The sequence below is a fragment of the Triticum urartu genome, chromosome 3A (genome assembly GCF_056163025.1).
Source record: "Triticum urartu cultivar PI428250 chromosome 3A, HENAU_Tu73, whole genome shotgun sequence".
Lineage (NCBI taxonomy): Eukaryota > Viridiplantae > Streptophyta > Magnoliopsida > Poales > Poaceae > Triticum > Triticum urartu.
The window spans coordinates 52,190,142-52,205,316 of record NC_141875.1 but is presented as its reverse complement, the minus strand read 5'-3'; the positions used below and the strand labels follow the sequence as shown (position 1 = coordinate 52,205,316).

At 41.1% G+C, this 15,175-nt stretch overlaps 1 protein-coding gene across 1 annotated transcript; it reads right to left on the bottom strand.

The window, feature by feature from the left end:
• Positions 1-11,195: 11,195 nt before the first annotated feature.
• Positions 11,196-12,959, bottom strand: LOC147978444 (uncharacterized). The gene has a single exon (XM_087516600.1). It carries the CDS (start codon positions 12,957-12,959, stop codon positions 11,196-11,198), a length of 1,764 nt encoding a protein of 587 aa, XP_087372726.1.
• Positions 12,960-15,175: the final 2,216 nt, after the last annotated feature.

Sequence of the window (15,175 nt, the reverse complement as noted above, 5' to 3'; positions counted from 1 at the left end):
TGGTATTTGATCTGAGTCTGGCTATTGGCCTATACGCACTAACCATCTACGCGGGGACAGTTATGGGCACTCGACGTCGTGGTATCAGCCGAAGCCTTCGTGACGTCAGCGACTGAGTGGCGTGCGCCGGATTGGACCGTAAGCCTGCTCTTGTATTAAGGGGGCTAGTTCTGCTTCTGGCCGCGTACGCAACGTGCAGGTGTGCAATGGGCGATGGGCCCAGACCCCTGCGCCATAGGATTTATACCGGCGTGCTGACCTCTCTGTTGTGCCTAGGTAGGGCTGCGACGTGTTGATCTTCCGAGGCCGGGAATGACCCAGGAAAGTGTGTCCGGCCAAATGGGATCGAGCGTGTTGGGTTATGTGGTGCACCCCTGCAGGGAAGTTAATCTATTCGAATAGCCGTGATCTTCGGTAACAGGATGACTTGGAGTTGTACCTTGACCTTATGACAACTAGAACCGGATACTTAATAAAACACACCCTTCCAAGTGCCAGATACAACCGGTGATCGCTCTCTCACAGGGCGACGAGGGGAGGATCGTCGGTTAGGATTATGCTATACGATGCTACTTGATGCTACTTGGTGAACTTACCATCTACTCTCTCCTACATGCTGCAAGATGGAGGTGGCCAGAAGCGTAGTCTTCGATAGGATTAGTTATCCCCCTCTTATTCTGGCATTCTGCAGTTCAGTCCACATATGATATCCTTATTCCATTTGATACCCATGCATATGTAGTGTAGCTCCTTGCTTGCGAGTACTTTGGATGAGTACTCACGGTTGCTTTCTCCCCCTTTTTTCCCCCTCTCCTTTCTTTCTGGTTGTCGCAACCAGATGCTGGAGTCCAGGAGCCAGACGCCACCGTTGATGACGACTACTACTACTCGGGAGGTGCCTACTACTATGTGTAGCCCGCTGACGGCGACCAAGAGTAGTTTAGGAGGATCCCAGGCAGGAGGCCTGTGCCTCTTTCGATCTGTATCCCAGTTTGTGTTAGCCTTCTTAAGGCAAACTTGTTTAACTTATGTCTGTACTCAGATATTGTTGCTTCCACTGACTCGTCTATGATCGAGATCTTGTATTCGAGCCTTCGAGGCCCCTGGCTTGTAATATGATGCTTGTATGACTTATTTTATTTGTAGAGTTGTGTTGTGATATCTTCCCGTGAGTCCCTGATCTTGATCGTACACGTTTGCATGTATGATTAGTGTACGATTGAATCGGGGGCGTCACAAGTTGGTATCAGAGCCGACTACCTGTAGGAATTCCCCTTCCACACTCCTTGGCCGAAGTCAAGTCTAGACATTACAAAAACTTTTACTAACATGGTTGTGTGCCTTACGGGCCCACGTCGCCATCTGGGTGGTATTAGAATCTTTTACTCCTCGATCCTTACTCTGGGATTATGACTCTCTCCTACTCGGGTTAAATGATTTTACTAAACCTGACTCTAGGTTCTCGTAACTACTTTCTCCCGGAGAGCCCCTTATCACAGATGATCGCATGCTGCACCAGAAGATTCCGAAGATACTCTCCAATGTTCCCTTGAGACTTTGTGCCCGCCGCCTTTGCAATTCCCTACCACCGAATTATCCCTATGGATAAATAGATACACCAGTCGTCCTTACTTTTATTCCTAGCTGATCTTGTTATTGCAAGATACCCCGAAATTCTCTCTATTGTTCCGAGAATACTTTGTGCTTACCGCCTTGCAGTTCTTTGCCGCCTGAATGTCCCTACGGATAAATTCTCGCACCTACCGAGTATCCGCTCATCCCCAGTTGTTTATGTGTTTCACTAAGGTCTTCGAAATAATATTCGATCTTCCGAAAATCCTTAGCAGCTTATTGCCCTTGAAATTCTTGCTTGCTTGCATTATGGTTAATCCCATAAGTCTCATAATCATTATTGGCATCCCTTGTCATTGTCATTTTGGGTCTTTGATCCAATATGGTTGTGAATGCTTGCAATCCTCAGGATTTATCCTTCCGGCTCAGACATCATTTTAAACATGAGCTGGTTCTCGACTAATCGGATTGCCATCGATTGTACCCTAAGCATACGTAACTTATCCATCCTTAATCAAAGTGTTTGCTTCTGATCCCTTGGTCGGAAATCATAACTCCTTTGCATTTGAGCTTTGAATTAGTCAGTTGTTTCTATAGTCTGATCTCCTTGCATTGTTTCTTCCTCTGGTTGAGTACCGATGCTCACATCAGATCCTTTGAGGACCACCGGATCCTTTGTTGGATTTTATCCGATAGCGTCCTTCATATTCAATCCCTTTGGAAGTTCTTTCTCCATTGGTAAATCCTATCCTCTGATTGACCAACCATGCTCTGCTTTCGAGCTTGTGGTATTTACTATTGAAGCTTGTGGTATATGTTTCCACAATACCCTGACGGGTTGAACCTATGCCTTCCTTAATATGTGTGAACTCGAAAGTTTTCACGAGTCATACTCTTCTGGTGTTTTGCTAGATAAAATCTCAACACTACAACTTCTTCGAAAGTGAGAGGTGAATGGAAGGTTATACATTGAAGAAGTGGGAGTCGACCTTGAACTTTGTGTTCATGCCCATGGACATGACATAGATCCTACCATAGAAGCTTCTTGTAATAATAACTATTTTGTTGATATAATATCATCTGGTATCTGTAACTGATCCTATGCAATCGTGGTTTCGACCATATTTTCTCTTTGATCCCATTTCTCGGACAAATTAAAGCACTTGTCTTTTGCAAGTCAATACACCAGTCCAACCTCTACCTTGATCTACAGTCGAGTATTACCCTCTGGTATCTCGAGTATATCTAAGAACTGTGTTGCATCTTATGAGTCTCCATCAGCTATTATTTCTCACTGATTCCAATTTTTCATGGGTTATGAGTTGTTAGTCGCTCAAGAACACCGGTAAGTGAACCGATTCCGCACTCTGGTTCGATAACTCTAAGTAATATTCGTTGCTTATGAGTTTAATAATCCTTCAAGTCATTCCTAGCCTGATCGGCTTCACGGAGCACAAATTTCGACAGTGAGCTAATCTTATGTCGATCTTCTTTGTCATATCATTTCTCCTTGAATAGCAAACTTGATTTCGAGTTTGTTTCATACCCATGGTTCTGATAATTTTTGCTTCACCGTTCCTTTTGCATGATGTCATCGATGATCGATTATATCCTCATGAAACCCCTCGACAAGTGTGTCGTGATCATCATCAACATTTTGACCCCTTCCAGGATATCAATTAAATTCATGATGGGAAACACCATTCTTGCCCCTCGATGATTTGTGTTATCATCGGCAACATTCTTGCCTTCCCCCAACACAAACTTGTTCATGATTGTGTTGTACCTTGATTTCCTTGCTATCTAGCTTAGGTTATGTTCTACCTTGTAGTATTACTATCTTCTATATCAAGAATGTTGTGTGGATTGCACCATATCTTAAGAATTCTTGAAATTGTGATACTTCTCACCATCACCATTCTTTCTTGGTTCCCGTGTTGATTCCAACCGGGATACCAACAAGTGAGCGGTGCTCTTTGGATTCTGTACTTCTAGCAACCCTATTGCTTTGAAGTTAATGATCGATAGTTCATTCTTAGCCTATCGGCTATTGAATCACCATTCTAGCAATTGATCAGGCTACCTAAGCCCATATCTCGCGTGCACCTTTCAACCAAAGTTTAATTGTGTATGTTTTCCTCAAGCATACATCAATATATCATTTGATCCGACAAATTTATCTCCTTGTTCTCATAATTGTGGGAATCCGTCTTTTTGGAAATCTCGAGGAATTGTCGCTGAGTCCATCAGCCACCCCCTCTTCCTCTTATTGGTTTAAGGATGAACTCACTTCCATAGTTCATGTCCCGAGAATCTTACAATGTCATCTCGTCAATTTGTGTCGCACCTTTTCTCAGGCATTCCGAGTCTGAGGTTTCCTAACACTGATCAGATCTGAATCTCGGTCAGATCTGATGGTTGGAACATATTCCCAAGAGTTATAACACTGGTCTTTTATATGACCCGGTAAGGTGATGTCATGCCTATCACACCTGGCCGTAGGCCCTATTGTTATAAATTCCCTTTTAGCAAGGTTAACCATTCTGCCATGACGAAATTGTAAAACTTATTCTATAAGTTGTTTTCGGTGGATCCTTTGTATCAAAGTCTGATCTTCACCTGGAGACCATGCCAATGCTATCTCGAAGCATGTCTATGGTACTCCGATTTTCCACAAGAGCATTTGAAGCCCAATGCTAAATGTTTCCTGCTCAATTATCCAAACACCGTTGTATGGGTAATGTCAGGAAATTTCTCTCCCCATACTTAAAGAATTTTCTACATTATATCCTGTCATGGATATCATGCTCTGCTTGTCCATGGGAAGGATATATCCCTGAAATGTGTGTTTAAACACATTTTCCTTTCCATTGTTCTGTTTAAATCTGATGATCACCTTTTCCTTTCCATTGTTTTGTTTAACCTTATTAGTGATATATATGGTCTAAGCAGTAATATTCTCCTGCTTATGTAAACACCATGGTGTACAACTCAGTCAGTAAGACCCTGTTACTATTGTTGATGATATTCCGGTAACCACCGATGGGCGAGAACTTTGCCTATTGGTCCGCCTCGTTTCGACGAGCAGGAAAATGGTTCTCTTCGTCCCTTGCCCTTGGTACCGATGCTGTTGCCGACATAAATGACAGGCTATCCTCTGACATGCCTTGCTTACATGATCGCGCAAGATGTCACCACCTTTCCTACATTTAACCCACATGGTGGGCCCATAACCCACAGTTCCATAGGATCGAAACCTGACTCTCCTGTACACCCCATGTTCCCAAAGTTATTCCTCGCGCGTGGCTTCGTATGCAATTCACGAGCCACATTCCTAGTGATCTATTATGGTAATACTTATTCACGTTGCCCTGAAAACCCTTTCACCATCTGACTAGGCATTGAACGATTGCCTGGCTGCTTGAAACTTCTTGTTGTACCTCCTTACTTCTTGGTGAGGATTGGAAGGAGAAGTACCTTGGGTTGCCAGTCCATGTCGGGTGGTCTAGAAAGAGAACGTTCGCTTTCATCAAAGGGGCTTTAGCGGGGCGCATCTATGGGTGGAAGGAGAAGCTCATTGCCAAGGTGGGCAAAGAAACTCTAGTGACAGCGATGGCGCAGGCCATACCCACTTTTGCTATGTCATGCTTCGACTTAACCAAGAGCTTCTTCCATGAACTGAGCGCCCTAATTGGGAACTACTGGTGGAGCCAACAAGATAAGGAGAACACAGTTCACTGGATTGGATGGGAGAAACTAGTTAAGCCAAAGGCGCAAGGGGGTTTAGGATTTCGCGACATGCATAGTTTTAACATGGTAATGCTCTCAAGACAGGCATGGAGGCTCATTCAAAATCCAGACATGCTACACGCTCGTGTTCTCAAAGCCCGCTATTTCCCAAACTATCATGTTCTTCAGGCTGAGGCGCGAGATGGTATCTCATATGCGTGGAGGAGTTTACTTAAAGGGCTTGACCTAATCCGCGAAGGCTACATCTAGCGCATTGGCGATGGTGATAGTGTTAACATATGGGAAGACCCTTGGATTCCACGGCCATGGTCACGGAAAGTCATAACCCCAAGAGGAAATAATCTGATGCAGAATGTTAGTGAACTGATGGACCCTGCCACAGGGCAATGGGACGAACGCCTTGTGCGGGATACCTTCATGGCGTGGCAATTTGATAGCAAGGGTATTCATTCTGTAAAAAGTGCCTACAAACTGCATATGGAGCTAAAGTCAATAAGGAAGAATGGTGGAACGGGAATGAGTGTTGCGAAAGTGGGCAATCTGAATACATGTACGGATGATTCTTGGAGAAGGATATGGAAGTTACCTGATAACCCACAAGTATAGGGGATCACAACAGTTTTCGAGGGTAGAGTATTCAACCCAAATTTATTGATTCGACACAAGGGGAGCCAAAGAATATTCTCAAGTATTAGCAGCTGAGTTTTCAATTCAACCACACCTGGAAACTTAATATCTGCAGCAAAGTATTTAGTAGAAAAGTAATATGATAGTAGTGGTAACGGTAGCAAAAGGTAACGATAACAGAAGTAATATTTTTGGTATTTTGTAGAGATTATAGCAATAGCAACGGAAAAGTAAATAAACGAAGAACAATATATGGAGAGCTCGTAGGCAATGGATCGGTGATAGAGAATTATGTCGGATGCGGTTCATCATGTAACAGTCATAACCTAGGGTGACACAGAACTAGCTCCAATTCATTAGTGTAATGTAGGCATGTATTCCGAATATAGTCATACGTGCTTATGGAAAAGAGCTTGCATGCCATCTTTTGTCCTACCCTCCTGTGGCAGCGGGGTCCTAGTGGAAACTAAGGGATATTAAGGCCTCCTTTTAATAGAGTACCGGACCAAAGCATTAACACATAGTGAATACATGAACTCCTCAAACTACAGTCATCACCGGGGAGTGGTCCCGATTATTGTCAATCCGGGGTTGCCGGATCATAGCACATAGTAGGTGACTATAGACTTGCAAGATAGGATCAAGAACTCTCATATATTGATGACAACATAATAGGTTCAGATCTGAAATCATGGCACTCGGGCCCTAGTGACAAGCATTAAGCATAGCAAAGTCATAGCAACATCAAACTCAGAACATAGTGGATACTAGGGATCAAACCCTAACAAAACTAACTCGATTACATGATAAATCTCATCCAACCCATCACCGTCCAGCAAGCCTATGATGGAATTACTCACGCACGGCGGTGAGCATCATGAAATTGGTGATGGAGGATGGTTGATGATCACGATGGTGACGGATTCCCCTCTCCGGAGCCCCGAACAAACTCCAGATCAGCCCTCCCGAGAGGTTTTAGGGCTTGGCGGCGGCTCCGTATCGTACAATGCGATGAATCCTACTCCTTTTTTTCTCCCTGAAAGTGAATATATAGAGTTGGGGTTGAGGTCGGAGGAGCTCTAGGGGGCCCACGAGGTAGGGGCGCACACCCAGGGGGCAGACGCGCCCCCACCCTCGTGGCTAGGGTGTGGGCCCCCTGGCCTTGATCTTTTGCTAGTATTTTTTATTATTTCCAAAAAGACGCTCGGTGAAGTTTCAGGTCATTCCGAGAACTTTTGTTTCTGCACATAAATAACACCATGGCAATTCTACTGAAAACAACGTCAGTCCGGGTTAGTTCCATTCAAATCATGCAAGTTAGAGTCCAAAACAAGGGCAAAAGTGTTTGGAAAAGTAGATACGATGGAGACGTATCAACTCCCCCAAGCTTAAACCTTTGCTTGTCCTCAAGCAATTCAGTTGACAAAGTGAAAGTGATAAAGAAAAACTTTTACAAACTCTGTTTGCTCTTGTTGTTGTAAATATGTAAAGCCACCATTCAAGTTTTCAGCAAAGATTATAAACTAAACATATTCACAATAACGCTTAGGTCTCTTGTTTACTCATATCAATGGCATAATCAACTAGCGAGCACTAATAATGAATCTCAGATGACAACACTTTCTCAAAACAATCATAATATGATATAACAAGATGGTATCTCGCTAGCCCTTTCTGAGACCGCAAAACATAAATGCAGAGCACCTTTAAAGATCAAGGACTGACTAGACATTGTAATTCATGGTAAAAGAGATCCAGTCAAGTCATACTCAATGTAAACTAAAAGAAATAAATGCAAATGACAGCGGTGCTCTCCAACTAGTGCTTTTTAATAAGAGGGTGATGACTCAACATAAAAGTAAATAGACAGGCTCTTCGCAGAGGGAAGCAGGGATTTGTAGAGGTGCCAGAGCTCGGTTTTGAAATAGAGATGAATAATATTTTGAGCAGTATACTTTCATTGTCAACATAACAACCAAGAGATGGCGATATTTTCCATACTACACACATTATAGGCGGTTCCCAAATAGAATGGTAAAGTTTATACTCCCCCTCCACCAACAAGCATCAATCCATGGCTTGCTCGAAACAACGAGTGCCTCCAACTAACAAGAATCCCAGCGGGAGTTTTGTTTGCAATTATTTTGATTTGATTTGCATAAAGCATGGGACTGGGCATCCTGGTGACCAGCCATTTTCTCGTGAGTGAGGAGTGGAGTCAACTCCTCTTGAGAATAACCTTCCTAACATGGAAGATACATACAGCCCTAGTTGATACATGAGCTATTCGAGCATACGAAACAGAATGTTTATTTGAACGTTTAGAGTTTAGCACATACAAATTTACTTGGAACGGCAGGTAGATACCGTATATAGGTAGGTATGGTGGACTCATATGGAATAACTTTGGGTTTATGAGACTGGATGCACAAGCAGTATTCCCGCTTAGTACATGTGAAGGCTAGAAAAAGACTGGGAAGCGACCAGCTAGAGAGCGACAACAGTCATGAACATGCATTAAAATTAATCAACACTGAATGCAAGCATGAGTAGGATATAATCCACCATGAACATAAATATCATAGAGGCTATGTTGATTTTGTTTTAAATACATGCGTGAACATGTGCCAAGTCAAGCCACTCGAATCATTCAAAAGTGGATACCACCCTATCATACCACATCACAACCATTTTAATAGCATGTTGACACGCAAGGTAAACCATTATAAGCTCCTAGCTAATTAAGCATGACATAAGAAACTATGATCTCTAATTGTCATTGCAAACATGTTTATTCATAATAGACTAAATCAGGAACGATTAACTAATCATATTTACAAAAACAAGAGAGGTCGAGTTCATACCAGCTTTTCTCATCTCAATCAGTCCATCATATATCGTCATAATTGCCTTTCACTTGCACGACCGAACGATGTGGATAATAATAATAGTGCACGTGCATTGGACTAAGCTGGAATCTGCAAGCATTCAATAAACAGGAGAAGACAAGGCAATATGGGCTCTTTTGTCAGGTCCACAATAATGCATATAAGAGCCACTTCAACAATTTAATTATGGTCTTCTCCTATCGACCCCAAAGAAAAGAAAAGAAATAAAACTATTTACACGGGAAAGCTCCCAACAAGCAAAAGAAGAACATGAAATCTTTTTGGGTTTTCTTTTTAATTACTACTACAAGCATGGAAATTAAAACTAGATAAAAGCTACAACTAATTTTTTTGGTTTTTCTTAAGGTTTATTAAGCACACAAAAAGAAAGCATAAAAAGGGAAAATAAACTAGCATGGATATTACAATGAAAAAGTATGAGCACCAACATCTAGCAATGAGTGTGTGAACATGAATGTAATTTCGGTGAGAAATACGTACTCCCCCAAGGTTAGGCTTTTGGCCTAAGTTGGTCTATGGCCACGGATGGCCTGGCGAATATCCAAAGTTGTAGTTGGGGTCGTACTGAGATGCAGCAGTCATTGCATCGTGGGCTGCAGCCTGGAGGCGAGCTATCTCAGCTCTCCTCTTATAGTCTTCCGTCTCCTCTCTAATTATAGAATATCTCCCTTTTGCCTGAAAGTCAAAGAAAGTAGAAGCAGGGAGAGCGACGTGATAGGTGCGTCGTCTGTCAAAGATTAGTCGGTACTGGAGGAACTGATCGTTCCTCTCAACAAACTGATGACGAATCATAGCCTCATAATCCAAATAAGCAGGAGGCAACTCAATATCATCCTCACGTATGGTTATACCAAGAAAATTAGCTATGCGGGTTGCATAAATTCCACCAAAGAAATCTGCATTAAATCTATTAAGATGCAACATTCGTGCAATAATGGCTCCCAAATTATAAGATTTATCTCCTAACACAGCACTCCTAAGAATACTAAGGTCAGGGACACACATGTGACATGCTTCATCTTTACCATTAATGCATCTACCTATGAAGAGAGCAAAATAACGTATAGCAGGAAAATGAATGCTCCCTATGGTAGCTTGTGCTATATCTCTAGATTCCCCCACAGTTATACTAGCAAGAAAATCTCTAAATTCAGATTTGCGAGGTTCACTAGTACTACCCCATTGTGGAAGTTTGCAAGCAGTGGTAAAGTCCTCTAAGTCCATAGTGTAAGAATTTTCATAAAGATCAAACAAGACAGTTTGAGAATTACGTGAAGATGAAAATTCAAACCTCCTCACAAAGGAGCTAGTGAGATAGTGGTACTGACGGCATTTTTCTTCCTCGAAGCTCAATAGATCAGGGTTACGCAAATATGCGTTAAATTCTTCCTTAATTCCTGCTCGATCCATGAAGTCCTCTGAAGGCCATTCACAAGGCTGCACTGGGGCGTCCCTTGGTGGCTCATCGTCAGCATCACGCATTTCAAGCCTGAGTCCTTGCTTCCTTGAAGGACCACCTTGGTACATTTTCCTAAACATATTTCTTCCTCTGAAAAATTTCTGAAATTTTAGTAACTTCAAAATAAAAGTGAACCAAACTCAACAATATTGATAGAAACTACTCATATAAGTGCCTAGAGGCAATATCATGCATCAAAACTACTTTTGACCACATAAATTTGACATGCAAGTTCAAGAACAGGGTCACCTAAGCAGCAAAAATATGCAATGAATAAAGCACTAGAACAAAAACTAATTGGACCAATGGAGGAGTCACATACCAAGGAACAATCCCCCCAAGCAATTTTGTGAGAGGTGCTTTGAGCAAGGAGATCGAAAATGGCAGCAAAATGAGCTTGGACTTGGGTTTGAACTGGATAATGGTGTTTGTGGGAGGAAGAAGGAGTGTGTGGGTGTAGGAATAAGTGGAGGAGGGCCACTGTGGGCCCAGGAGGCAGGGGGCGCACCCAGGGGGTAGGGCGCGCCCTCCACCCTCGTGGCCAGGTGGATGCCCCCCCCCCCCCCCCCGCTGTGTTCTCAGTGCCAAATATTCTCAAATATTTCAGAAAAAAATCATATTTAAATTTCAGTGCATTTGGAGAACTTTTATTTTCGGGGTATTTTTATATTGCACGGATAATTCAGATAACAGACAGAAAATACTATTTTTATATCATTTAATATAAATAACAGAAAGTAAAAGGAGGGTGCAGAGAGTTGTGTTTTCTAAATTCATCCATCTCATGATCATCAAAAGGAATCCATTAACAAGGTTGATCAAGTCTTGTTAACAAACTCATTCCGAATAACATGGAACCGAAGAATTTTCGAATAACACTAGGTTACCTCAACGGGGATATGCACATCCCCAACAATAAGAATATCATATTTCTTCTTGACAGTAGGAAGAGGAAATTCAAAACCTCCAAAAATGATTGATGGAATTTTTCCAATAGAATTGATACTGTGGACTTGAGGTTGTTTCCTCGGAAAGTGTACCGTATGCTCATTACCATTAACATGAAAAGTGACATTGCCTTTGTTGCAATCAATAACAGCCCCTGCGGTATTCAAAAAGGGTCTTCCAAGAATAATAGACATACTATCGTCCTTGGGAATATCAAGAATAACAAAGTCCGTTAAAATAGTAACGTTTGCAACCACAACAGGCACATCCTCACAAATACCGACAGGTATAGCAGTTGATTTATCAGCCATTTGCAAAGATATTTCAGTAGGTGCCAACTTATTCAAATCAAGTCTACGATATAAAGAGAGAGGCATAACACTAACACCGGCTCCAAGATCACATAAAGCAGTTTTAACATAGTTTCTTTTAATGGAGCATGGTATAGTGGGTATTCCTGGATCTCCGAGTTTCTTCGGTATTCCACCTTCAAAGGTATAATTAGCAAGCATGGTGGAAATTTCAGCTTCCGATATATTTCTTTTATTAGTAACAATTTCTTTCATGTACTTAGCATAAGGATTCATTTTAAGCATATCAGTTAATCGCATATGCAAAAAGATAGGTCTAATCATTTCAGCAAAGCGCTCAAAATCCTCATCATCCTTTTTCTTGGATGGTTTGGGAGGAAAAGGCATGGGTTTCTGAACCCATGGTTCTCTTTCTTTACCATGTTTCCTAGCAACAAAGTCTCTCTTATCATAACGTTGATTCTTTGATTGTGGGTTATCAAGATCAACAACATGTTCAATTTCTATATCATTATCATTGCTAGGTTGAGCCTCAACATGAACATTATCATTAACATTATCACTAGTTTCAGGTTCATTATCAGATTGTGTTTCAGCATCAGAAATAGAAATATCATTTGGATTCTCAGGTGTATCATTAACAGGTTCACTAGAAGCATGCAAAGTCCTATCATTTTTCGTTTTCTTCCTTTTGGAAGGACTAGGTGCATCTATATTATTTCTTGAAGAATCTTGCTCAATTCTCTTAGGGTGGCCTTCAGGATACAAAGGTTCCTGAGTCGTTTTACCACCTCTAGTCATAAATCTAACATCATTATCATTATTCTTACTATTCAATTCATTAAGCAAATCATTTTGAGCTTTAAGTACTTGTTCTACTTGAGTGGTAACCATAGAAGCATGTTTACTAATAAGTTTAAGTTCACCTTTGACATTAGCCATATAATCACCCAAGTGCTCAAGCATATCAGCACTACGTTTTAATTCTCTACCAAAATAAGCATTGAAGTCTTCTTGCTTAACCATAAATTTATCAAACTCATCTAAGCATGGGCTAGCAAACTTAGTAAATGGGGTTTCAGCTTTATCATATCTATAGAGAGAATTTACCTTTACTACCTGTGTCGGGTTATCAAGATCATGTATTTCTTCAATAGGAGATGGATTAAAATTATGCATTTCTTTGACAGGCGGTAAATTGAGACCATGTATTTCTTCAATAGGAGGTAAATTCTTAACATCTTTAGCTTTAATACCCTTTTCTTTCATGGATTTCTTTGCCTCTTGCATATCTACAGGACTGAGAAATAGAACACCTCTCTTCTTCGGAGTTGGTTTAGGAATAGGCTCAGGAAGTGTCCAATTATTTTCATTAGTCAACATATTATTTAATAGAATTTCAGCTTCATCGAGTGTTCTTTTCTTGAAAACAGAACCAACACAACTATCCAGGTAATCTCTGGAAGTATCGGTTAGTCCATTATAAAAGATATCAAGTATTTTATTTTTCTTAAGAGGATGATCAGGCAAAGCATTAAGTAATTGGAGAAGCCTCCCCCAAGCTTGTGGGAGACTCTCTTCTTCAAGTTGCACAAAATTATATATATCCCTTAAAGCAGCTTGTTTCTTATGAGCAGTGAAATATTTAGCAGAGAAGTAATAAATCATATCCTGGGGACTACGCACACAACCAGGATCAAGAGAATTAAACCACACTACAACAGGAACCACCCTTTAGCAACACATATTTTGCAACGTTCTAGTGATGTGTTGCGACGAAGCTGCCATAGCTACGCATATATGCGTTGGGAAGTCTATGTGTTGTTGAAGATATAAGGGACAACAGATGCTATCCGATGCACTCTATGCGTTGCCATTTACACACATGACATCCATGAATATATGAAGGCCGAACCGTTTTTTAGTGGGCTATGTGTTGTAAAGATAAATGAAACTATTTATATCTAAATCTAAAAAGTTGTTATATTTCTAAAATTCTGACATCATCCATACAAGTAATAATAAAATATGGCAAACCAAGTACTCGAACCTGTAACCTCAGGCTCGGTAGAAAAAGAAGCTAACCAACAGGTATAAGTAGAGAACGTGCTTGATTGTTCCACCTATGTGTATGTTCCCCACTGTGAGCAATTAACCAACTCCACTCAATTGGGCCTTAGAAAGCAAGGGCCCACTGTGCGCTGAATCGAGCCGCTGTTGATTAAACTTTAATGTCTATTCTCAAAAAAATAAAGATTATTTATACTCCCCTGAAAAAAGTTGTTATTTGTACTCAATTCTAGTACAAAAATAAGTTGACTTTACTCAAAAAAATTGGTACATGTACAAATTCTCAAAACATAATGCTACTTGTACGAAGTAGTTGTACTTGCTACTTTTACGTTTCACTAAAAAATGTCTGCTAGTTTTATGTTCATTAGAAATCAAGCCATAAGAAATAAAATAATTTTATGTTTCCAATTTTATTTAAATAGGCCAAAAATAATAATTGAATTTTCTCAGGTAAATAAAAAATATATATTATTTTAAAATGTTTTCATGCTTTTTGAAAAATTGCATGGAAGTTTAAAGTGTTCACCCATATAAAAAGTGACAAATCCGTGTATTAAAAAATCGATGTGTATTTACAAAAATCATTTAGTACATAAATGTTTAGCGTGTATTAAAAAAGGTTCATCATGTTTTTCGAAGACATTGATTGTGCATTTTGAGAAAATCAAAGTGAATTTAACTATTCATCGTAGAATCGTGTATATAGAAAAGTTCATGGAATTTTTAAAAACTTTCACACATTTTAAAGGAATATTTTGAAAAATGTTCATCATTGACGATGGATCCACTGATCGGGATCTAAATGAGGTACCCAACCTCCTTCGGGAACCTATAGCCACATCATTGGAAGCCTGTAATATGCCTTAGGGAGCCAAGAACCTAGACTTTGTAACCTAAGCTTCACCAGGAATATAAAGGCAATGTCAGGGACCCCTTTAGGGAGAAATAGAAAAAACTTACAAGCAGTACCCTCTCTCTACCGCCAGGAAGAGCGAATGGTAACTAGTAAAAGATATCTCATTAGCGACCAGATTGGTCTCCGGAGACCACCGAGGTAAGAAACACACTTTTACGAAAACCCCCTATAGGTAACCACTTAGTAGTGGCGCGGGTTATTTGAAACGCAGTACTGCTAATTAGTAGTAGTGCAGGGTGAAAAAACACGCTACTGGTAGGTCATAGTAGTACCATGGCCACAAACGACCCACGCTACTACTAAGTGGTCCCACCGTCCCCTGGGACAAGCCATAGTAGTAGCGCGGGGTGTAAAGCCTGCACTACTACTAATTTGATAGTTGTAGCGCGGGTGCAACCACGCGCTACTAATACGGATAGACGGGGCCAACTAGTGGGCCGCTCGTAGTTGTAGCGCGTCTGCCAGAGGCCGCGCTACAACAGTTGTGCTTAGTAGTAGCGCGTCTTCGATGCCCCATGCTACTACTAAGTTCCACTTATTACCATAGCAGATGCCCGTCCCCCCATCGCCATGCCACCTCTCGCAGCGCACACATTCTACTATGCCATCC

Bases quoted from the DNA above. Each gene is read 5' to 3' on its own strand.
- LOC147978444 (XM_087516600.1), bottom strand. From the start codon at position 12,959: ATGTTGACTAATGAAAATAATTGGACACTTCCTGAGCCTATTCCTAAA.